The 26,409-nt window shown below is 40.7% G+C and overlaps 1 protein-coding gene across 2 annotated transcripts in view; it reads right to left on the bottom strand.

The window, feature by feature from the left end:
- Nucleotides 1–3,874: 3,874 nt before the first annotated feature.
- Nucleotides 3,875–26,409, bottom strand: part of LOC143277872 (NAD(P)H-hydrate epimerase-like) — a 202,011-nt gene continuing 179,476 nt past the window's right edge. For both annotated transcript variants that reach the window (XM_076582811.1, XM_076582812.1), the window contains exons 5-6: nt 21,729–21,996; nt 3,875–5,168 (exon numbers count right to left, since the gene is read on the bottom strand). In XM_076582811.1, coding sequence (XP_076438926.1) covers nt 4,948–5,168; nt 21,729–21,996 — 489 coding nt within the window. In that variant the 3' untranslated portion in view covers nt 3,875–4,947. The remainder of the gene's footprint in view (nt 5,169–21,728; nt 21,997–26,409) is intronic.

The following is a 26,409-nucleotide window of genomic DNA, read 5'->3' as shown; positions in this document are numbered from 1 at the left end:
ACCTTGTGTTCAGTTGTCTATGTGTCCGTGTGTGTGTGTGTGTGTGTGTGTGTGTGTGTGTGTGTGTGTGTGTGTGTGTGTATGTATGTGTGTGTGTGTGTGTGTGTGTGTGTGTGTGTGTGTGTGTGTGTGGTAAACTTTAAAAAAGTTCATTTGCTCTGGAAATACTTTGTCTGACAGTACCAACTTTGGATTAAACATAGGAAAAAAATCTTTACAGTCATGCCAATAACTGGTTGTAAGACTTCCGAATTAAGCCCGTATTTCCGGATTATTAACGTTCTGTTTCACTGATGCTCGATCCTGATCCAAAAATTCCATGATCACGCTTCCTATTTTCCAGAAGGTAGGCTATATTTGGGCAGACGGCACAACATCGTTTTTCGTGTTCGCAATTACAAGAAAAGAAATGCAAATTCTGGACAGAACACATACAGTGACACTAAGTATATATGCATATGAATATGCTAAAGTTGATACTGAATTAACTGGAATCAACATAAAAGAAAAAAAATGAATCGAACGTTTCTTTCAGTTTTGGTCAGCCTGTTGTCGGACTGGTTTGTGCAGATCTGTACATGTTGCAGTGTGCCTGAGGCGATGTCAACGTCTCCTTTACGGCCGAAATAAAAGTAAAATTAATAATCGAGATACAAAAAACAAAACAAAAAACATGATTTAAATGGTATTATTACGTGGATAATGAATTAACTGGAAAGAACATAAAAGGAAAATTGAATCGATCGTTTCTTCCAGTCTCGGTCAATAATATATATATGTAGACTGGTTTGTGCAGATCTATACATGTTGCGGTGTGCCTGAGGCGATGTCAAAGTCTCCTTTACGTCCAAAACAAAAGAATTTCTTCAATAATTGTGATAAATCAACAAAACATGATTTAAATAGTGTCATTGCCTAAAATACTATAATATTTTTATCGCGCTAAAAAAGACCCATTGCGGCTTAGCGTTGGGGATAAGACTACTTGTTTCCGAACAGGACATCTTTGGTTCGATTCCGGTAGCATGACCGTTTGCTTATTTCCACAGAACTCATCAATATTGAATACAGGACCCATTTTAACGATTTTTAAAATCTCTCTCTCTCTCTCTTTTTTTTTTTTTTTTTTTTTTTTTACTACTCACGATTCCTTTACTGGATACAGCACGTGTCACAAGTGAGTCTTGAAGGCCTTGCCTCTCTTGTTCCCTTTTGTCCAACGTGGCACTGGTCCGACATTCGATAATCCGACAACATGTATAGCTCTCAAACACACAGTACCTGCCGTGTGTGCATCTCTCTGTTCTTCTCTGTCTCTGTCTCCACCCCCCCCCCCCCACCCCCCCGCTCTCTCTCTCTCTCTCTCTATTTTCGTTTATGATGTATCTGTGAGCTTATATGCATTAGTTGTTGTTTTTTTACCAGCACAATTGCACAATATATATATATATATATATATATATATATATATTGAAACTTGGGATTGACTTCCCAGAGTTTATTTTAGTCCCCTGTGGATTTTTGTTCCCTTGTTTCTGATCCCTATAGGCCGTGTATTGTAGTTTCCAAGTGCAGGTTTTAAGACAATGTTTGAACGTTTGTTTTATCTTTATTCCTGGTTTTAACTTTCCACGTTCTGCTCTTGTTGGTTATTGAGAGACATTTTCTTTATTGAAAAAAAGGTCCCTGCCATGCAATTAGAAAATATCTCCTTGCTTGAGTAGTGGTTTCTCACTGATTCACAGGTAAGAGTGGATGGGAAGCTCAATAAACAACACAAAGTGCGAAATAGCTGTTGCTTGCTGTGCAAACCAAGTTTTCCTTCGAAGGAACATTAGGACCAGCATGGGTACAAATGCGATCTTTTCAAAACCACCAACCCAAACACAATTTTAAAGATATAATAATAACCAAGGCCCAGTGAGTCAAACAGGTCGTGGTGTGGTGTCCAGGTTTTGAGACTTGGGATTGACATCCAGCAGATTTTAGTCCCCTATGGATTTTGTATCCCTTGTTATTGGTCCCCATAGGCCGTGTAATGTAATTTCCAAGTGCAGGTTCTTAGACAATGTTAGAACTTTGTTTTATCTATATTCCTGGTTTTAAGTATGTTCTGCTCATTTTGGTTATTGAAAAAAGGCCTCTGCCGTGCAATTGGAAAATATCTCCTTGCTTGAATAATGGTTTCTCCGTGGTTCCTGAAGTAGAGTAGGTTGCATACCTGATGAGCACAACATTGTGTGAAACATCTGTTGCTTGCTATGCAAACCAAACTTCCTTTAGAAGGTACATTTGGACCAACATGGGCATAAACAGAGCTTTTTAAAACCGCCACTCCATCCCAAACGCGAATACAGTTTTAAAGGATAATAATAGATTAACCAAGATTATCAATCTCTCTCTCTCTCTCTCTCTCTATATATATATATATATATACACACATATACAATAGATGGACAGATATGTATAACAGTACGAAGTAAATGGAAATCCAAAGGACAAGAAATGGTGGAAATCCGAGATGTAAAAGGAGACGTAAGTGAAACAAAATGTAAGGGAGAATTAATCACATAGGAATATATATATATATATATATATTGATACTGGGATAGGAAAATGAAATATTCATTTTTTAAAAATTTCAAAAAAGTAAAATATAGACAATTGATTCTAATAACATTAATCCTTCTACAACGGTCAGGTCACGGGCATAGCCCTTGCTACTGGTACCATGTAACCCAGTACTACCTGCCGCATGTGAAGTCTCCCAACGACGGACCAGGTGGAGGAGGAAACCTTTCCCAATGGCTGTGAAGGCGGAAGAGGATGACCAAAGGGCAGGGGTGTGGGGATGTGGGGGGCTCTTATCCTTGGCTGGAAGTCCTCCTAGGAAACGGAGCTCCGAAGAAAAAAAAACCTACACCTGCCGAGGCCGTCCTACACGTGGCAGTATCTGCACCTGTGGGACTGTGATCGTCGGTAGGCGAGAGAGTGGGGAACGGACTGCACAACTCCTCACTAAAAAAAAGTCACCTGTGCTGGTCAGGCAAACAGGCTAATGTCGGAACGACGAGCTAGCCCTTCAACACCCAGCTTTCCCAAGCCCTGCAGTGATGGAGAAGTGGTAACAGGGACAGGCAGAGGATGCTGCTGGCAGTTTCTAGTCACAACTCTGCATGCAGGCGGCTGTGGGGTGATGGTCGTCCGCCGCAGACGGGGGCAGGTGCGGCGCCCGTATCCTCCCACAGTGTCAGGGCAGCCCTTTTTAGGGACAGCACTGCTCTCCCCACACGGGGAAGGGGAGATAAAAGGATCCCTAAACAAAGCCTGCCTCGCCTAGTACCTAGGAGGAAACCGCACCAACTTGGACCTCCAACATTAGCGGTCGAAAACAACAGAAGACCCTGGAAGCGCTTCAACGACACCTTGAAGACAAACCTCAAAGCCTGTGACATAGACATCGCTTCCTGGGAAACTGATGCCCTTGACCGCTCTCGTTGGAGGATGCTGTGCTCTAGTGGCATAAAGACGTTTGAAAACAAGAGAACGCTGGCCATTAAGGAGAAGCGTGAGCGAAGGAAGCAGGGCTCAACTTCTGGAGACGTTTTCCCTTGCAACACCTGTGGGAAGTATTGCACATCCAGAATCGGCCTCTTCTCCCATATGAGGACACACACCGACAGATAAGCCTGCCTACCTACTCATCCGTCAGACCGACGGGAGACTCCATCATTCACTACAACTACTACTACTACTAGCTGTTATCTTCATGATACACACACAACACACACACACACACACACACACACTCACACACACACATATATATATATATATATATATGTGAGTGTGTGTGTGTGTGTGTGTGTGTGTGTGTGTGTGTGTGTGTGTTTAAAAAAAAACAATCACCACCACCAACAGCAACAACCTGTTCTCTCTTTTGGGGGTTGACTGTCTCTGTTTTTAAAGAATTTCCCCAATCTTTCTTCAAAAATATACTCATTACTTAACCTGTAAATGTCAAACACTAATTTCTTAACAAACCAATGGACAGTTGACTTTACAAAATCACTTGTAATCAATTATCAACGAGAGAGAGAGGAATGAAGACAGATTAGACAAAGAGAGAGGGAGAGAGAGTGAAACAGACAGGCAGACAGACAGACAGAAACTAGAGATAGAGAGAGAGGCAGAGACAGACACAGACTAGACAAAAAGAAAGAGAGAGTCAGAGATAGACCGACAGTCACAGACTAGAGAGAGAGATAGATAGATAGATAGAGAGAGAGAGAGACAGAGACAGAGACAGACAGACAGACAGACAGACAAGAGAGATAGAAAGAGAGAGACCTGGCAGTCAGACAGACAGACATGTGGTTATGCATGTCAGGACTCGAAAATATTGAGGTAACAGTTGCAAAACAAACAAAAGACATTCCATTGTAATAAACATCTAAGAGAGAAACAAACATGTTCTTCTACAAGATATTCACGTATTCACTACAACAATCTATATTCGGACTATTGCCACGTCGGATCATTGGTTCGTCGGACTAAATGTTTAAGACCAGCGGCTTTTCGGACAATTGCTACGTCGGACCATTGCAATCTCGGACTGTCGACACGTCGGACAAATAAACGTCGGACTATTGACTGTAGCCGTCTAAGGTGTAGATAAGTGAAAGTTCTTAACGCGTAGCCAAAATAGCGCCAGTGTAGTCACTCATGGAACCCAGTTATGATTTGTGTCCTCCTCACAACCCCGGTCCCCACGACAACACAGACTGAGCAAAACAGAACGTCACAAATAACAGTGAGTGGTCATGCCCACAGACGAGAGGTGACAGAAACGCCGGGCTTGCTCCACGAGCGGTAACCAATCAGCATGTAACATCCTCAGCTGCTTAGCTGACACGTCCAATCAGGCGGCAGGGCGACAGGATGAGTTCATTCGGAGGCGGAAGAGGAGGGTTGGTTTTTGAGCTCCACAATGGGGTCAGTGGCCGGGTAGCGGGGCAGAGTGAGGTTGAACTTCTGCTCCAGGACGAAGCGCCCTCCCAGTACGTGGTAGCGGCCGCGGAACGAGGCGGCGCACTTCTTGGGGGCAGTGAGGGAGATGAGCAGTTCTGGCTGTAGTCCGTCCTCACACCCCTCATCCACCTCCCACCCTAGGAAACAGTGTCATCACAGAGTTATAGTCATTGTCACTGATGTCGTCCTTGTCATTATCATCGCCAGTGTCTTATCGTCATCGTTGGCGTCATCATCATCATCATCACATCATCATCATGGTCATCATTTTCATCCCTGTGTCGCTCATGCAATTTTCATCTTCGCAGATTAGCCTCAATACTTAACGGAGAAAAACATGGCTCAGTTGGTTTCCTCTTTTGTTCTGTCCAGACTAGATTACTGCAATTCTACCTTAGCAGGTTTACCATTTTCCTCTCTTATTAGACTACAGAAAGTACAGAACAATGCTGCACGACTTGTCCTATCAAAAAAGGAATCTGATCATGTCACACCTCTTTTGCATCAGTTACTCTGGCTTCCTACAGAGTCCCGCATTCAGTATAAACTAGGGACACTTGCCTTCCGACATTCTGATTAATCTCTTCCCCCGTATCTCTCCTCTGTGCTGGAAACGTACGAACCATGTAGAACGCTAAGATCCAGTTCTGAACTAATTTAAAATGTGCAGGGAAAAGGTCTTTTATGGCTCAATTACCCCAATTTTGGAATTCTTTGCCATCGTCCCTCAGAAATGCTCCTGATCTCAAGACCTTCAAGTCAGATTTGAAAACGCACCCTTTCCGCAAACATTTCTGTTTTCAGCACGATGGATAGTCAAAGTCTGTTCGCCACATGGAGTTTTATGCTAGAGATACTTATACTCACGTAATCCAATTTTAATGCAGTTGATATATTTAATGTGTCTGGGCGCGCGCGTGCATGTGTGTGTATGTGTGTGTGTATGTGTGCGCGCGCGCGCATGTATGTGTTTGTCTAAAAAGAGTGTGTTTTTAAGGAATGTATTTCTTTTTAATCTAAGCATTATTTACTTGATATTTTTATTGTTTGGTGGATCATGCTTTTTGACTCACTTGTGTAAACAAAGTGAGTCTATGTTTTAATCCGGTTAGTTGACACCAAATTTGGCATAAAAATAGGAAAAATTCAGTTCTTTCCAGTCGTCTTGTTTAAAACAATATTGCACCTCTGGGATGGGCACAAAAAATAAAAAAAAGAAGCCAAATTGTATACGAACTGAATTTAATCTGTTATCAATGCTAGAGGGGTAATTTGCTTTAAACTGATCTTTCTCATCTTAAACATTACATTTTGAAATTATACTCAATACACAAAAAGCTTGTGTGTTTTACTCTCAGTGTACAGGGCTTTCACTATGTTCATTCGCCCAAGTGGTCTTTTTCGGAAAATATTAAAATCAATACTTCGAGTGGACTCCACAAATCTACTGGCTGAGCCCTGAAGGTCATGGGCAAAAATCAACTGGGTACACAGATTTATACATATTCAATGCGCGTGCTCATATTCTTCGCGAACGCGAAGAACGCCATTTTGTTTCAAGTTGACCTGCTCGTTCAATCCTATATTCAATCAACAATACACGATAACATGTGACGGAAAGTTGGAGAAGGAGACCGTTAAGTATTTATTCAGAGAAAGATTTGTGAACGCCTCATCACTTATTGGATTATGCCCGAAACTGCCATAAAAATATCAACAAAATCAGTCGGAATTCACAGTTAAAAATAACAAACCATGACAGTTAATACCCTTGATGAAACGTAAAAATTTCCAGTCTTGACTTTTCTCAAAATGAAGTCCTTTTCACTTCATACGACGTTTAGAAATACTCGTACTTGGTTCTACATGTTATTAGTTTAACAAAATACTCAATTTTCATATCAACTTTAAGTTATAAAACTAGAATGAACATAAAAGAAAAATTGAATTGACAGTGTCGTACATTCCTGGCGGGTGTAACTAAACTTGTACATTTATCTAGATCCACAGAAAACGGCTAAATGGTGCAGTGTGATAGCCACGTCTCCTTTACCGAGGACTTAAAAAGAATTTTTAATTGCCCTTAAAGATTTTTTGAATGCTCAAGATACACCAGAATAATATGATTTAAACAGCGTTCTCACTGTGAATACCACATTCGATTTATCGCCCTTAAAAAAGCATGTTTAAATGTAAAATTTTTGAACGTTAGTTAAGGAGCCACGATAGTATATTGGGTAAGACAGTTTCTTCTCACCCGAACACGCGGGGGTTCGAATCTGCCGTCAGGACTTTTTTTTTTTTTTTTTTTTTTTTTTTTTTAACCTGAAGCTTTATAATAACAAATTTTAACGATTACATTTAAAAAAAAAGTGTATCACAAGTGAGTCTTGAAAGCCTTGCCTCTCTTGTTTATTCATTCTGTGAACGCATTTGATTGAGCTGTTTAGGCCAGGGAATTAGATTAAAATTTGCGTTAGGTCAAAATGTCTGCAACAAAACCGTTCTTTTTACGATAAAATAGAATAAATCATACTGATCACGCTGATATAAAGTTGACCACTATAGCGGGGCGGGAACATAAGTAGATTTTGATTTTTAATGTCCAGAATGGAATATTTTTATTACTCCTGCCTGTGTGAGAGCGCCGTACAAAGAGTCGCAAGGCAAGCACAGGCGAAGGTTACGCAAGCGCAGTATAAGGGGTCGCCAGAGGAAAGCGTTCAGCGCGGTACAGTACATGTGACTGACTGCTGCCGCGCTGATGCTGATCTGTGAGCAGGTCACTGCGGCAGACAACTGATTCTGAACAGTAAGCTAGGAACAGAGCTCTTTGGGGTCAAAAGGACACAAACATTTTCTATTTCATGTATTTTATACTAAAGTGGTAGAAGACGCAAATCCGCTTTTATGAATGTTTTCCAGTTTCCTACCATTTATGACGTATCATAAAGAATGAAATCGGTATTATACCGACTGCAAAAGTGAATTTACGAAGACAGCACGGGATCATTTAGTTCGTAAGTACAATTTTGTTGATATTTTACGCAATGCACAACTTGCATATACTCCATGCTCCGCTTATTAATGTGTAGAACATAAATATCTAAATATGCGTTAACCCGGTTGGGTTTCAATGAACATTATCGGCGCTCTGTCCAGACAATAAATTGGGAAATTATGGAAGGCATATGATGGCAAAATTGAACACCATGTCTTGATGTGAAAAGAACGGTATGAAATACATATTTTTCTTTGGAAATGAAGCGGTATTTGCAAATGTGACTCACGAACCCTGGCGCAGTAGACGTCAATTTAGCGTGGGATATAAATAATAATCATAATGATAACAATGGATCATAAATTTTATTAATGATTATGTAAAACTTTTTTTGTTGTAACACGTGTAACATTGAATCCAAGTTACCTAAACTAACTTTCCCGACGCAGATGTTTGAATTACTGGATTTATAATAATGATAGTAATGAATCTATCATGCGATCCTTAGCCAATGCAGTGCATTCAAACAAAGCCTGTGCAAAATTATGTATTTTATAAATGATTACCTAAAACCTTATGACATATGTAACATGGAACCCAAAATACCTAAACTCCCCCACCCTGGATGATTTTATTTTTCAGAAACACTGCAGGCACTCCATTTTCACATTAATTCTCCCCAGTGTTTAACTGTTTAAAGTACTACCGTTCATCTTATTATGAAATGGGAATTGTATTATTTATATCACTTGACAAAAGTTTTCCTCTTTATCTGAAGAATTGTGATCAAAACACTGGATTCTTGGTATCTTTCTATTCGGTCAATCAACAGAAAACTGATTAGCGTTATCCTCACAGTGAACAAATATGTAGGATTGCGGAAAAGCAAAATGTAATAAAAGTAAGACTTTGAGAAAAACCAAAACCAAACAATAACAACAACAAACAACAACTAAAAATAAGGCATTTTATTATCTGCGTAAAGCATAACCAAAGAACATGTGTTCCGTGTCCGAATGTGACACCTGACTTCATCTCAAGCACTACTAAACGTGAAATGCTTCAAACTTAATTAATTTTAAGAAATTCATTCACATTCAATGTATAGTTCGGTTTTCAAAACTTGTGTGATATAAAATGTGGTTGTTCTAATAAAATTTTGCAAAACAATAAGTGCGTAGGGACTGGCATGTTTCGGATACAACAAATTTTTTCGTTCCACACTTCGTCAGTCTTGTGAACTGATAAACTACATCATTTCGTGATAAAACTTCACCAGACAGCAAAAGCCAAAATCAAGGTAATTTAAGGGGGTGATTTTCTACTTTGAACTTTGTTGTTTGGAACTTTTGATGCAACAAGTCTTCAATTGAAAACAGTCTTACTGAACTACATGCGTTGACTTGGTTCGAAATCTTACGCCAGTATCCGTATATTACCGCATCTCGCCATGTGTCAGAAACAGTGATTGTGTCTAAAGTTAATCGGATCAGAGATAAATGTACAAACAAACCATAACAACGACGAAATTAACATACACAGGTTTTTTGAATTTTTGAATTTATTTTTTTATTTAATTTTTATAAATATAGCAACCACGGGGTGCGAATGAATATATTGGAGATTTCCGTGTAACATATGTACATCTCACACGCTGTCGGAAAAAACACATTCTCTGAATCTGTGTTCAAACACACACAATTGAAGGGTGTTTGTGAAACCGATTTACGCTTTCCCGCGATGAATTCGCATAATTTATGTGGAAACAGTTCTAATTTTGTTTACATGTATATTTTTATTGGGTCATTTACATGCACAGAAGTAACACAGAAAAGCGGAACTGAAAATTAATATGCGACGTCCATTGCATTTAAATAGTTGAATAGGTTTTTTTTCCCCCAGAAAATGAGTGTATGTACTGCAGAAGATAGATGTGTTGACCACCTGTTGCAAGTAAAGAATGTGTAGTGTATTCATGAATGTGCTTGCCTTTGAATGAATAAAAATACGTCAAGAGGAACGGGTTGTTTACGTCTGTCACGCGGGTTTTTTTGCGTAACATTTCAAACTATATGCACCATTTTTACTGATGATCAATGTTTTATTATCACAACGAATGAATATAGATCAGGTCTGTATGTACTGGATTTTAATCAGGTTTGTACTTATTTGTTTCTGACCACTTCATGTTCAGACACATTGCCATGTCACAAAATGGCGCCGAAATTTTGGATGTTTTTAATAATTTTCAACACATTTAAGACACAAGAACAAACTATATTCTCACAAAAATGTTGCAGACATTTCTCTAATGAATTGCAATCCTGATAACACGTGAAACATTTGAATAATCATTGTAAACACATGTTTATACTGAATCGGAATGAGAGACCCCCATTTCCAACAAAGTTCTGGAGACTGACCCATTTTCATTTTCCAGGCAGTCTTTGCTCTTCATGACTATCTGATGCACTTCATTTTGCCACCTTCATACTCCAGCCAGATACATTTTCTTTCCCACGCTAAACTGGCATGTCTACTGCGCCAGGGTTCGTGAGTCACATTGGCAAATACCGCTTCATTTCCAAAGAAAAATATATATATCATACCGTTCATTTTACATCAAGACATGATGTTGGTCGATTTTGCCATCATCTGCCTCCCATGCTTTCTGAATTAATTGTCTGGACAGTGCTCCGACAATGTTCATTGTAACAAACCTAGTTAACAGGTATTGAGATATTCATATACTACTCATTAATAAGCAGAGCATGAAGTATTTTCAAGTTGTGCATTGCGTAAAATGTCAACATAATTGTTCTTACGAACTAAATGATCCCGTGCTGCATTCGTAAATTCACCTTTGCAGTCGGTATAGTACCGATTTCATTCTTTATGAAATGTCAGGACTGGTAAGAAACTGTAAAACATTCATAAAAGGAAATTTGCGTTTTCTACCAATTTAGTATATAATAGATGAAATTAAAAATGTTTGTTTCCTTTTGACCGCAAAGAGTTCTCTTATTTTCTGTACGATATCTGTCATCAGCCGCAGTGACCTACTAACGGAGGTATAGGACAGCATCAGCGCGTCAGCAGTCAGCCACAAGTACTGTACCGCGCTAAACGCTTTCCTCTGGCGACCCCTTATACCGCGCTTACGTAACCCTGGCTTGCTCATGCCTTGCGGATCTTTGTAAGGCGCTCTCTCATGGCCAAATGTGTGAGAATTAATTATTAAAAATCAAAATCTAATCATGTTCCCGCCCACCTACAGCGGTCAAGTTTATATCAGCGTGATCAGTATGATTTATTCTATTTTATCATGAAAAGAACGGTTTTGTTGCAGACATTTTGACAATTTTTGTATCTGCCCTGGACTAGTAATGTTTAATGTTATGTTTATATCCAGCTCGATTATGTAAGGCACTTTGAGCAGCATTAGTACTGGATATCGCGCCACAGAAAAGTTAGGAATTATTAATTATTATTATTATTATGGTCAGCTTACCACAGTGTGACCAGAATACCCACTCATATGCTGACGCTCTGACTACTTATCATTTTCTTTTTATTTGTTACCTTTGTTTTTGTTTTGTTTTCATGCATTTACGTGTTCGTACTCTCTGTTTTCCTGTATGTTTTAAAATTCGTTTATCATACAATGCCCCGATTCAAGCAAGTGTGACTGTTGACCTTTTCATACTTGTGAATTCAATGAAATGATTTTTTAAGTGCTGGAATATTTTGAAAACCGCCGACGGCAGTCAGACATCGTCATCTATTACGTCACACTTGTCGTCAACTGTTTGTGCGGAATGTGACAACTGTATTCACAAAACTTATCAGGCTTATGGTGTTTCGCTTGGGTTAAATGCTTTGCCAACAGAATAGCAAGGGGTAAGCAAAGGCCTTTTGTTTTGATTTTGATCACCTGTAGAACCAATTCTGCCTCTTGTTTCAACTGGACTCCGGAAATTCGTGTGTCACCACGGCCACCGGAGATTTCGCTGCTGTTTTTTGTGTGCCGGGTGTGCTGATACGCTGTGCGGAGAAGGGTGGCAGAATGGTTAAGACGCTTATCTGCCAATACAGTGTCCATGAGGGTTTCGGTTCGAATCCCGCTGTCGTCCTTTCCAGCTGGAAAATGAAACTGAACATCTAGTCATTTGGATGGTACGATAAACTGAGGCCCATTGTGCAGCACACTCTTCGAGCATTGAAAAAAACAACAAAAAACAACCTTTGGCAACAAGTAAGTGTTGTCCTCTGGCAAAATTATGCAAAGGAAACCTCTCTGGTAAATGTTTTAAAGGTCATCCTTCCAGATGATTGTGTAAAAAGGATACCCTTCTAGAGTAACGCGTTCGCATAGAAAGTGAGAGAATCTGAGCGCACTGGTTCGAACCATGGTACAGTTGCCAATATTTTCTCCTCCTTCATTAGACCTTGAGTGGTGGTCTGGATGCTAGTCATTCGGATGAGACGATAAACCGAGGTCCCGTGTGCAGCAAGCACTTAGCGCACGTAAAAGAACCCACGGCAACAAAAGGGTTGTCCCGGGCAAAATTCTGTAGAAAAACCCACTTCGATAGGAAAAAACAAATAAACTGCACACAGGAAAAAAATACACAAAAATTGGTGGCGCTCTCAGTGTAGCGACGCGCTCTCCCTGGGGTGAACAGCCCGAATTTCACACAGAGAAATCTGTTGTGACAAAAAAGAGAAATACAAATAAAATTGTTGACTGTGTATAAAAGTATACCCTTCATATTATTTACTGTGCATAAAGGATATCATTCCAGATAGTGACCGTGCATAAAGGATATCCTTCCAATTATTTAATGTGCATAAAGGATATCCTTCCAGTTAGTGACTGTGCGTAAACGGTATTTTTCCAGATAGTGACTGTGTTTTAAGGATATCCTTGCAGATAGTCACTGTCCACAAAGCATCTACTTCCAGATAATGAGCGTGCATAAAGTATCCTGCCAGAAATTGATTGCATATAAAGAAAAGCCTTCCAGATGATAACTGGGCATAAGAATATGCTAGATACTGACTGCGCATTCCAGTTATTTACTGTATATGAATGATATCCTTCCAGACTGTGTAAAAAAGGATTCCCTTTCAAATTTTGACATCCACTGACCACTGCTGACTAGTACCCAAAAGTCTGTATACGATTTAACATACACAGGCCAGAGGGAACATAGACCTGAGGGAACTTAGACCTGGGGGAACACAGACATGCTCCCCATCGTATCTCGATACCTGAGTTAAAGATTCTAGATATTTCAGTTTAGAAAGAATGCCAAAAAGAAAATACATAAAACAAGTTAATTCACTACTATCGCCAACTATATAAAATTTCAAACAGTTTATAGAAAAGTTTTGAACATCACTGCCATCATCCTAATCCCATCAACACAAAATGTGGAAAAGAGAGGGATATTTCAACCTGGACCGTTGACACATGTGAGGAGCGTTACAGTATTGAATCGTCTTTAACATGTCATGGAAATCTTTTGAACTGCCAGAGAGGATGACTTTACAATACTGTTAGCAAGTTAGAAAAGTTTCTTTTAACGCGGACAGATACGAGTTTCGGTAGCATCATACATGAGAAGATTATGCACAGAGGTGATTCTGTGAGGTTGCCAATAGAACATGGTGTGGGACTGAACACCAGTTTTCAAGGATGCAAGAATGATTTTAGTGCCAACAAGAAGAATACAGAACTGCTGAATGATTTTAGTGCCAATAACAAGAATACAGAACTGCTGAGGGTGACTGGACAGAAAGGTGGGTGAGAAGGGGACTCACAAGAAATACCAAAAAGAAGTAAATAGATAAATAACGAAATAAATAGATAAATTCATACATATTTGATAAATAAAGAAGATGTTTAGTCTTCTGCTGTTTAGTCTGGTACCAGCAGAGGATTTAGGCATTATGCAGATATATATGACGAAAGACTTCACGGTCTTTATTATGACGAACAAATTCGCATCGTGTTTCTTACGCACATAAAAAGGAAACAGTATCGCTATGGCACATCCATTGCCAGAACAGCTTGTCAGACGCTCAGACCTGTGCTGGGCAAGAGGGGAGGAGAAACCAAAATGGCTTGCTGACAGGCGGAGAGATGTGTGGGTCGGTGGCTATATCAATCAATACCGCCACACCGCCTGTGAACAACAGCTGTCGGGGCCTGTGTTCCCCGGAATGTTTGACACGATGTATACATGTAGGTCAAAACACTTCCGGATCTGTAGCGCTGTATTGCCTGGATACTGAAAAACTAAGACATTCTCAAAATAGAAGTGTTGTTTAGTACTATGATTTATACAATCGAAGTCCTTCTGAGGTGAAACACTTTGTCAAATATGATTATGCTGTAAGAAGACGGCAATTTTGGTCTTTTTATAAATATCTATACACATTTTACCAATGAATATTAGAAAGTTTACATATCTGTAATGTTCTTGAAGTAGCTCCAACTTTGAATCACCAAACAATATATCTGTGGCTGTTAGTTTCAATTTCAGGTCCGTTTTGTGTAAAAATTTCCCTCAATGTGTCCCCAGAAGATTTGTTCAGTCAGACATTAATAGAAAAAATGTTCAATAAAATCTAGTGTATCCCGATAGCAAGAACGTTCGTTGTTTTCTTTAATTTCCATTTTATTTGGAATAATATTTGTGGGGTAGATATTGTGTTAATCTTCCAGTGAAGGACTAATCATTACGTTTCTTTTGAAACTTCTTTCGCTCTGGACCATACTGACATGTCAACATGCACGCCCAGTTTTCTGGACCAAAATTAGGATGCACATGGAGTCACTGCTATTCTGTACTTGGGTAATATATTTCTGATACATTTCGGTTTTGTATTGTACCGACTTGTATCGCATACCCAGGTACATTTTATTACTCCCATTTGGATCCATCGGATCCACAGTTTGGGAATAGAGTTGACTAAAGTGTTGTACACAATCACTGCGTTCGATTTTTAAGGCCAAGCAAGTTCTGTATTTCCTCCAATGTTAATAATCGATTTTCGTTGTGATGAATTATTTGTCTGATATGTTCAATCCCTTTTGCGTGCCATGCTTGAATGTACAGCGTTTTACCTTTATATGCAATCAATGCATTATCAAAAGATAATTGACTCTGCTTGTTGCCACTGTTAACTTCTTCAAGGGTTAGTAAATGTTTCCTTTGTACATAATTACGAAATACTTCTTTCCAAAACTCATTATCTGTTATATCTAGTCACTTTACATCTCTTACTTTGCAGTTGATAAAGAAGATATTACTGTGTTTAGCTAGTTTTCCTCGATGCCATTTTGGTGTATGTGTCTAGTTCTGTTGTTCAGAGGCCTCAAAACGTTTTCCGGCCCATTGTAAATATAGACACTTTTGTAAATTAACCATATTTATCATTGTAACCCCACCTGCTTCAAAATCAGCTTCCGTTATTTCTCTTTTAACCCTTTTGAATGTTTTCCTACTACTCTGCTTTTTCTGCCACAAAATTTATATAAAATAGTGCTTATTTTGCATGGCACACTTTGTGGGAGACCAACAGACTGCATAACATATGTAATATGACTGATAAGAAACGTTTTATTACATGTGTGAATTGACTGATAAGAAACGTTTTTATAACTAAAACTTTACCAAAGATGCTAAGGCCACGTTTACTCCATTCATTGATCAAAGAGTTCATTTGGCCTACTCTGTGAGTCCAATTATCTTCAATTTCTTTTGCCATTATATTAGATTCAAAATAGATTCCTATGATTTTTAGTCTGCTTACTGAACTAATTCTGTTCGGCATCGTTGACTATGATAAAGGTTATAGTGGGTGGGTATGAGAGAGAGAGAGAGAGAGAGAGAGAGAGAGAGAGAGATGGAGTTGAAGAAGCATTTTATTTCTAAGGGAAATAGAATAAGCAAGCAGTTGCTTTTTTTTTAATTTTAATTTTAATGTAAACAAATGATATGAAGAAAGACCACAAGTAAACGGCTTCCACCCATCCACCCACAGGTGGTCTCGACACCGCTGTGACCAAAGACTAAGGGAAGTCATAAACAGGCCTGTTACGTGGTGGAAGCTCTTTGTTAACTTCACCTTACAGAACACATACACACAAACACGTTTACTGCACTGTCTGTGCGCGCCTTCCGGGAGAACAGGCATGCCGGCTTCGTGGCGTCAGCTGCGCGGCTATTGGTTTAGTCCATCTATTTACAGGTTCGTGTTTACAACCTATACACTCTTGACTTTAACGATCGACTCAAGATCTCGAACCTACTGTGTGAGAAGTTGTGACATAAATTAAATTACCCCCGCGTAGCGTCTTTGATAAGTCGTGCTCGCGAAGGTTACACACACACACACACACACACACACAAGGAAATAAGGGAAGTCATAAACAGGCCTGTTTCGTGGTTCCACCTGGACACATTCACACACACACTCACACACACACACATATGCACGCACACTCACAAACATTCACACACATGCCAAATACACCCGCACACATATACCCCCACCTCTCCCACCACATACCCTTTTTACATAAACACGAATGTACTCCCAAACGCACACACGAAATACACGCGCACGCATACGCTTACACAAACAAGCACACAACAATATCATACAGGCGTGCGCACGCGAACACACGCACACAACAACATAAACGTTAACAACACCCAACTATGATAAGAACAACACGACACTAGACGAAGTGCACTCCAACTCTGCAGTTTTTTTTGTTTTTTTGTTTTTTGTTTTTTTGTAGTGCCATTTTTTTTGCAGAAGGGCGATACACACACACAGTCACTTTGAAAAAACATGCTGCTAACATCATGGGCATGTTCCTCAGCCGTGGCTACAGAGCGAGCAAACTACACCAGGCTCTGACAAAGGCACGGAGTCTCCCCAGAGCAAGAACAGGCTGGGGTGGTGAAATGTAACGACAGGTGCGTCATCTGTAGGGAACATTGGTGGAGGGCCAAGGTTTCTCCAGCAACACCACCGGAGAAATGTTCAGCATCCGGCATAGCATGACCTGCAGGTCTTAAAACATCATATACCTGCTCTTCTGTCAGCAGTGTCATGGGGCCCAGTATGCAGGAGAAACAAGAAATACACCAAGAACACTTTTCTACCTCCACAGGACACACATCCTGCAGATCACCGACACCCATGTCACCAGACATTTCAATGCAAAAGATCATTCACTGCGTGACATGAGGTGCATGCCCATAGAGCAGGTCCTCACAGACAACCACGCTCACAGACACACAAGGGAAGAGTTCTGAATCAACAAACTCTGGACGCTCTATCCTCAAGGCCTCAACACTCACTAATTCTCAGGACAAGTCAGGAAGGGAGAGAGGGGCGAGAAAAGGCAGGGGGTAAAAGGCAAGGAAAAAAGAGGAGGAGGGGGGGAATTGAAGGAAGGCGAACTGGATTCAGTCTGAATTTGACGTCATTGTAGAAGCACGTCATCGTAGTGATGACGTGTTTCTGTAATACGTCACTTTCAGTCACAAGCATTGAGGAAGGCAAGCGCTGAAATATTTGCTTCCGACAGTGTTGTTGTTTTTTGCTTTCTTTTTTTATCATCTGTGTGTGTGTGTGTGTGTGTGTGTGTGTGTGTGTACACTCACACACACACACACACACACACACACACACATACACACACACGCTGACATTAAATATCAACTGCACTAAAAACAAAATTGCATAAGCATTAAGATATTTCTTATTTTCTAACAGAGAATTATGTTCGGACATACTAAGATGCCTACACACTTACACACGCGTACCAGAGCACCGTACCCTCACAAACACATGCACGCACGCACGCACGCACGCACGCACACACACACACACACACACACGCGCGCGCGCGCACACACACACACACACACGCCCATTAAAAAAATACATCACATCTAAGACCAAAATACATAAAATACACAATGCATTAAAACAGGACTACAAAAATACTAGTACAAAGATACTTGTTAACAGGCATACCTTGGTTTAACCGTTTCGCCCAGAACATAAATGCTTACGGAAAAGGTACGTTTTCAGATCTGACTTAAAGGAATGTAGATCAGAGGCATTTCCTAAGAGATGACGGTAGAGAGTTCCACACTTGGGGAACCTGAGCTCTGAAAGATCTATTTCCAGCACATTTCAGATTAGTCCTTGGAACTTTAAGCAGCTTTTCAGAACTGGATCTTAATGTTCTGCGTGGTTCGTATGTTTCCAATACAGAGGAGAGAAACAATGGAAAAGACTTGTCAAAATATTTGAAGGCAAGTGTTGCTAACATATTGTGAATGCGGGACTCAGTTGGAAGCCAGTGTAACCGATTCAGCAGAGGTATAACATGATCAGATTTCTTTTTGGCGAGAACCAGTCGTGCAGCATTGTTCTGAATTTTCTGTAATCTGTTGATGGAGGAAGATGGTAAACCTGCGAGAGTGGAATTGCAGTAATCCAGTCTGGACAGCACAAAAGAGGAAACCAACTGAACCATATTTTTCTGTTATGTAGGGTCTTACTGAGGCTAACCTTCGGAGATGAAAATTAAATGAGCGACACAAGAATGAAATTTGGTCGTTCATAGTCAAGGTTTGGTCGATATATGCACCCAGGTATTTGGCTGATGTTTGAAATGCTACTGAAGCAGGGCCAAACGTAACTGGGTCCTTTTCTGCTGCCTTAAGACAAGTTAGGTCTACATGCGGTAAGGCCTGCACATAGTGTCGCCAGCGTCAATGCATGCAGAGGGGCGACAATACATGCAGGGGCGACAATACGTGCCGGAACACACCGTCGTCTGATCCCACATGATACCTCAAATGGTTCAGAAAGCCAACCACCATTGTTCATACTACTGGAAATTTCATACCCATCTTTGAAAGTCCCAAAACCAAAAACTTCAAATACATGAAACAAAGAAGGGTTTGGTATAGAATCTAAGGCTTTAGAATAGTCAATAACGAGTACATAGCCAACTTTACTGCTTTCATTTAGATAGTTAATTGCATCGTTTATTGACATCATAATTGTAGAAATGTTTCTGCCTTTAATGTACCCTTCATTAACTACTTTGTGTACTACATTACTAACTCTTTCGGCAAATACTATATTGTAATTAAAATTGGTTAACGTTACAGGTCTCCAGTTTGTCAGTCTTTCTCTTTCAAAATCTTTTCCTTTGTGTAATAAAGTAACTATTCCCTGTTTCTGTGTAGAGCATAGTTCTCCTCTGTGAAAGGGCTCTACAAAAAAAATTGTGACTACGTCACCTTCTTTACCCCAAAGAATTTTCAAAAATCTTTGGTTATTCTATGGCAACCTGAAGCTGGGCCATTTCTCAGCTTTTCAATGATCTACAGTTAAATCGTTTCTAAATGGCAAAATTAAATACAGCCTTCTTTTGCCAAGATAAACAAGAACATTAATGCAGCTTTCATTTGGAATATAAATGATCATTCAGTTCACCTGTATTATAACGAACATACTATAAGGTCAGTGAGTTAATGACACGTGGCATTGTAGATGTGGGGGATGTCATGGACACAGGGAAAGAGCAAGATGGGATCAAAATGAATCTTCGTGACAGTCTTGGTCTTGAAGGAGGAAACGTATGCACAACAGCCAAATAAAAATGAAGAAAAGAGAAAAATCAGTAAACACTCCGGCTCTCTCTTTTACCTTAAGATTTTGCCTTGCAGCACCACAACAGCACCATTTATCGTCTGCAAATGTTGTGATATTCCTCGTTGGAGTACGCAATGTAACCAACACTGTGTCAGCGTAGTTGTTTAAGTTATTGGCAGAGTCCTTGAAAAAACCCTCTCAAACATTCATAAGAATCCGGCTTAAGGCATGAGCAGTCCACTGTTTTATTGTTTTAACATTAGGCTTTTCCTGTCTTGGTTTTTTTATATACTGGCGCAAGATGCACCATAGTGTGAGGGGACTGTGAAGACAGCATGTACACCATAGTGTGAGGGGACTGTGAAGACAGCATGTACACCATAGTGTGAGGGGACTGTGAAGACAGCATGTACACCATAGTGTAAGGGGACTGTGAAGACAGCGTGTACACCATAGTGTGAGGGGACTGTGAAGACAGCATGTACACCATAGTGTAAGGGGACTGTGAAGACAGCATGTACACCATAGTGTGAGGGGACTGTGAAGACAGCATGTACACCATATTGTGAGGGGACTGTGAAGACAGCATATACACCATAGTGTGAGGGGACTGTGAAGACAGCATGTACACCATAGTGTGAGGGGACTGTGAAGACAGCATATACACCATAGTGCGAGGGGACTGTGAAGACAGCATATACACCATAGTGTGAGGGGACTGTGAAGACAGCATATACACTATAGTGTGAAGACAGCATGTACACCATAGTGTGAGGGGACTGTGAAGACAGCATGTACACCATAGTGTGAGGGGACTGTGAAGACAGAATGTACACCATAGTGTGAGGGGACTGTGAAGACAGCGTGTACACCATAGTGTGAGGGACTGTGAAGACAGCATGTACACCATATTGTGAGGGGACTGTGAAGACAGCATGTACACCATAGTGTGAGGAGACTGTGAAGACAGCATGTACACCATAGTGTGAGGGGACTGTGAAGACAGCATGTACACCATAGTGTGAGGGGACTGTGAAGACAGCGTGTACACCATAGTGTGAGGGGACTGTGAAGACAGCATGTACACCATAGTGCGAGGGGACTGTGAAGACAGCATGTACACCATAGTGTGAGGGGACTGTGAAGACAGCATATACACTATAGTGTGAGGGGACTGTGAAGACAGCATGTACACCATAGTGTGAGGGGACCGTGAAGACAGCATATACACTATAGTGTGAGGGGACTGTGAAGACAGCATGTACACCATAGTGTGAGGGGACTGTGAAGACAACATGTACACCATAGTGTGAGGGGACTGTGAAGACAGCATGTACACCATAGTGTGAGGGGACTGTGAAGACAGCATGTACACCATAGTGTGAGGGGACTGTGAAGACAGCATATACACCATAGTGTGAAGACAGCATGTACACCATATTGTGAGGGGACTGTGAAGACAGCACGGAGAAGGGCAGAACAGTGAGAACAGTGTAAGAAGGAAACAGAAGAAGGAGCGGGGAGTATCAGGAAAGTGACACGTTGAGCCAGCTACAGAGAACATTACACGACTTGATAATCATTGCCTCTTCTCTCCGCTTCTCTCACTCTCTGGTACAGTCTCTATCTCCTTCTCTTTCCTTGTCATTTGCAGACTAAAGAAAGTAGTGAGAAACGAAAAGAAGAAAAAAAGAAGAAAACCCAAAGAACTAAAAAAGGACGAGGAGAGAGTGGAGGAGGAGGAGGAGTAGGAGGAGTAGGGGGAGAATGAAAAGGAGGAATTGGAGAAGGAGAATATGATGAGGAGGAGGAGGACGAGGAGGAGGAGTAGAAAAAGACGAAGAGGAAGACGATAAATAAAAAGAAGAGGACGAGCAGGAGAAGAAGGAGGAGGAGTAGGAAGAGAAAACGAAGAAGATGAGGAAGAAGAGAAGACGAAGAAGAAGAGGAGGAGGAGGAGGAAGCAATGAAAAAAAGGCCATCAACTGACCGGAAGGGATGTCGATGCTGCAGACAGGGATGTCACTCTGAATCTGCTTCAGCTTGTCCAGGATGATGGCGAACTCGGGAGTGGCGGGCCCTTTGTAGTTGTGGCCAAAGATGGCATCCACTACCAGGTTGTAGGAGTCGGCGATGAGGTGGGCCTCTGACGGGAAAAAGGACAAGAAGGGCATGTCCATCTGTTCGCACTGACTCCGAAGGTTCTGGAACAGCGGCTTGTTGTTAAGCTTGGGGTAGAACACAGAAGGTTTGTAGCCCTGAAACCCCACAGAGGCAAGGGTGACCTGTTCAGTGATCCACTCATCAATATAATTATCATCGATCAATCAACAAAGCAAACAATCAAAGATGACGACTGATCGAATGAAACGACGAGCGGACAAAGCAGTGAACAAAGTGACTGATCATTCAAACATTGAACGACCCACATATATATTTGGTTAATCAATTAATGTACACAGACACAGGCACACACACACATAGAGACACGCTTGCATACACACACTCACACAACACAGGCGCGCGCGCATGCACGCACATACACTCACAAAAACATAATGGTTGTATATGTCATTGATTATTTCTGAGTAGATGGTATCAAACTATTCCCAGCAAAATATAATCAATCAAAACCCGAAGACGTGAAAAAGAAACGTTTCATGGAGGAAAAATGAAATAGCATTTGAAAATGTGAAACAATTCAAACTGGGAAAGGCCAAGGAATTACAAGCTGTTGTACTTTATGCATACACGATGAATGTACAATGTTGTAAAATTGTTGTCAAAGAACCCCCAATACCAGGAAAAAAAAGACAAAATTACCAGATACAAAACACCAGACGCCCGCGAAGGAACACATCAAAATAAATGAATGATTCTTATAAGAAAATCGTCAAAGTTTCCAACGGACATCACAGATGATTTCCAACAAGACGGAAACTCTCTCTCTCTCTCTCTCTCTCTCTCTCTCTCTCCTCCATATATATATATATATATATATATATATATATATTTTTTTTTATGAAGAAGGGGAACATTACACAGTGACATACATGATGTACAGTTTCCAGCAAAATGAACATCGGACACATCCCGACAGGAAATCAAATAATTTCAGAAGGAAGACACGAAACAGTTTCTGAATGTATTCAACACACAACAGAAGAAACTGTTGCTGTTAAACAGTCAAAAGAGTCAAATCTCTACCACTGTGTATACATGTATTCAATACAACAGAATTCGTCCCACTGCATGCAAAAAGAAGAAAGAAGATGATGCTGGAAGATGAAGTGGTGGACAGGGCTGATGAGAATCAGGAGGAAGAGAAGGAGAAGATGGAGGGTTGAAGACAATGATGGAGAGCGTGATACGAAAGACAGCGGGTGGAAAAATAAGGAAAACACGAAGGTATTCCATGAAACTACCTACCAATCAATCAGTCAGTGTGAAAAGACGTTGACAGAAATGAAGATAACAAAACAACAAAAGAGGAAAGCATTAAACAATATATTGTTATCAACTGCTTTATCCCGTGTTTCTTTTGAATGTTTTCAACTTTCAGCGATGTACAGAAAGCAAACACCAAAAAGTTCTCAGCAGGAAAACATTTTTCGATAACAAAACAACACAAAATAAAAACAACAACAAAAAACAAAAACAAAACAAACAAAAAAAACAAACAAACAAACAAACAAACAAAAAACCACACACAAAAAAACACACACAAAAACACCCATCCAATTGTTTCTTCTCCTGGTCTTACAACCACAAAAGAAACAACATAACAAAAAAACAGAAAACACACACACACACACAAATCACTTTCAAACAAATAACCCCACCCCACACCGAAAAACACAGCACAACACACACACATACACACACACACACACACACACAGACACACACACACAGACACACACACACAGAAGGAAGTCAAGGTGAGCGTGCTCGACATATGGAAATTAACCAAAAACTTCACGTGAGAATGACGAAATTCCGTATTTATATGGAAGAAGACAAAGAAGAGGAGAGAAAGAAGAGCAGGGTCTAGGAAGACGAAAAAAAAAAAAAAAGTGAAGTGGCGGACAAAGTACAAGAGGAAGCAGAAAATGATAATGAAAAGATAAGGTTGAATAAACATGAGAAGATTATAACTAGGAGGAGGGTGGAGATGGAGGAGGGGTGGAAGAAGCAAAACGAGAGGCAAGGAATGGGAGGAAGGGGCAAAGCATGAGGGTGGAAGAAAGGGATAGGAGAGGCAAGGAATGGGAGGAAGGGGCAAAGCATGAGGGTGGAAGAAAGGGATAGGAGAGGCAAGGAATGGGAGGAAGGGGCAAAGCATGAGGGTGGAAGAAAGGGATAGGAGAGGCAAGGAATGGGAGGAAGGGGCAAAGCATGAGGGTGGAAGAAAGGGATAGGAGAGGCAAGGAATGGGAGGAAGGAGCAGTGTGGAAGAAAGGGATAGGAGAGGCAAGGAATGGGAGGAAGGGGCAAAGCATGAGGGTGGAAGAAAGGGATAGGAGAGGCAAGGAATGGGAGGAAGGAGCAGTGTGGAAGAAAGGGATAGGAGAGGCAAGGAATGGGAGGAAGGAGCAGTGTGGAAGAAAGGGATAGGAGAGGCAAGGAATGGGAGGAAGGAGCAGTGTGGAAGAAAGGGATAGGAGAGGCAAGGAATGGGAGGAAGGAGCAAAGCATGAGGTGTGGAAGAAAGGGATAGGAGAGGCAAGGAATGGGAGGAAGGAGCAGTGTGGAAGAAAGGGATAGGAGAGGCAAGACGGAGGAGGAAGGAGCAAAGCATGAGGTGTGGAAGAAAGGGACAGGAGAGGCAAGACGGAGGAAGAAGGAAAGGTAAGACAAAGAAGCACAGGGATCGGTGATTGTGTAAGGTCCATCCTACATTCAACTGCCGTCAAACACACAGACACAAACACACACATACACACACACGCGCGCACACACGCACGAACACCAGGTACGCGAGCACGGAAGGAAGATGTACAAATGTGTCCATTTTCCCTTCGATTTCCAAAGGCTAAGGACAGTGAAGACGGGGTGAGCAGAACAGCCTGTCACACGAGTGTAATGCCAGTTGTACTGGTCGGGAAAGACCTACAGCAAACCCACAGAAAAAAAAACAACTAACTACTTTTTAAAGTAGAAATAAGCGAACTGGTTGTATAAAAATGGAAGGAAATGACCGATAAGCTTGAGCGCATGCAAAGTAACCAATGAGAGATTTTCCTTTTTACAATACTGCAGTAAAAGAAGAAAAAAAAGGTGCTGCACTCTGGCAAAGCAGCTCGAATTCCACAGGGAAAATTCTGTTGGGACAATAACGTAATACAACACAATCAAAGATAGCTAATGGGATGATGGAGGTCAAACAACCAATCTGTTCCAAACACCATCAACAAAACATGTCTGTCAGATCGATCCAATGCGAAAATAGACAGGCTAGATTATGCCAGTGAAAGTTAGATAAAAACAAATACATATAACAGCAGTCTGTTGTGACAAGAACGGGACATAACATAACTAAAGATGGTTGATGGGACGATGGAAGTCACAACTAATCCGTTCCAAACACCGTTTACAAAACATATGAGTCAGATTAATCACATGCGAAAGTAGATAAGTTAGATTATCCCGGTGAAAGTTAAACAAAACTAAATGACCAAATATTACTGCAATTGCCCACGTTCGGATTCAGTTCCAGAATAACTGACTACTCAACCCTGGTTTGTTACTTCATATGCCACAGAGCCAATTTACAGTTATCGATCACTCCATTCCTTCTACATCTAAGCTAGCTGCAATTCCTTCATCACGCAATGGACTCACTCCATGTTTGCCTCAAACCATCAACACATGGAAGCTGACCGGAGCTCCAACGTTTTGCTGGGGGCTGGGCGGGGACGTCATTAGAAACAGGGATGAAAGCTGGTGGAACACGTGAAAGAAGAGACAGCAAGAAGAAGGCACAGAAGTGATGGAAGGATCAAGAGAAAAGACAGCAAGAAGAAGGCACAGAAGTGATGGAAGGATCAAGAGAAAAGACAGCAAGAAGAAGGCACAGAAGTGATGGAAGGATCAAGAGAAAAGACAGCAAGAAGAAGGCACAGAAGTGATGGAAGGAACAAGAGAAAAGACAGCAAGAAGAAGGCACAGAAGTGATGGAAGGAACAAGAGAAAAGGACTAAACAGGACGGGGAGATAGTAGATGAAGAAGAAGAGAAAATGTCTGAAACAAAGGGGAAGAAAGAGAGGCAGTGGAGGAGGATAACAAAATGGAAAAAAGACAAAGGAGTAGATATAAGGAGAACAGGATGAACAAGAGAGGCAAAGCCTTCAAGACTCACTTGTGACACGCACTTACTACAATTGAATCAAAACACAAAAAATCAATTGCAAAACAAAAGTCACGTGCACCTCCCAACATAAAAATATAAACCACACAAAGTTGTGTTGGATTTCACATTGTTTATTTATTTGATTTTTTGTTACTTTTTTTCAAAATTAAAGTCACAAAGGAAAAAAATCATTTTAACTCACACTTGCTTTTGTTTAAATGAAAGAGGAAATGCACCTAAGTGTGACCTGTTTTAACAAACACAGACACACAGAGACACACACAATATAGGAAATAAAGTTAAGTTATTCATACATGT

The sequence above is a fragment of the Babylonia areolata genome, chromosome 35 (assembly GCF_041734735.1).
Source record: "Babylonia areolata isolate BAREFJ2019XMU chromosome 35, ASM4173473v1, whole genome shotgun sequence".
NCBI classification, from domain to species: Eukaryota; Metazoa; Mollusca; class Gastropoda; order Neogastropoda; family Buccinidae; genus Babylonia; species Babylonia areolata.
The sequence above is the reverse complement of the archived record's forward strand: the minus strand, read 5'-3'. Positions and strand labels throughout refer to the sequence as shown.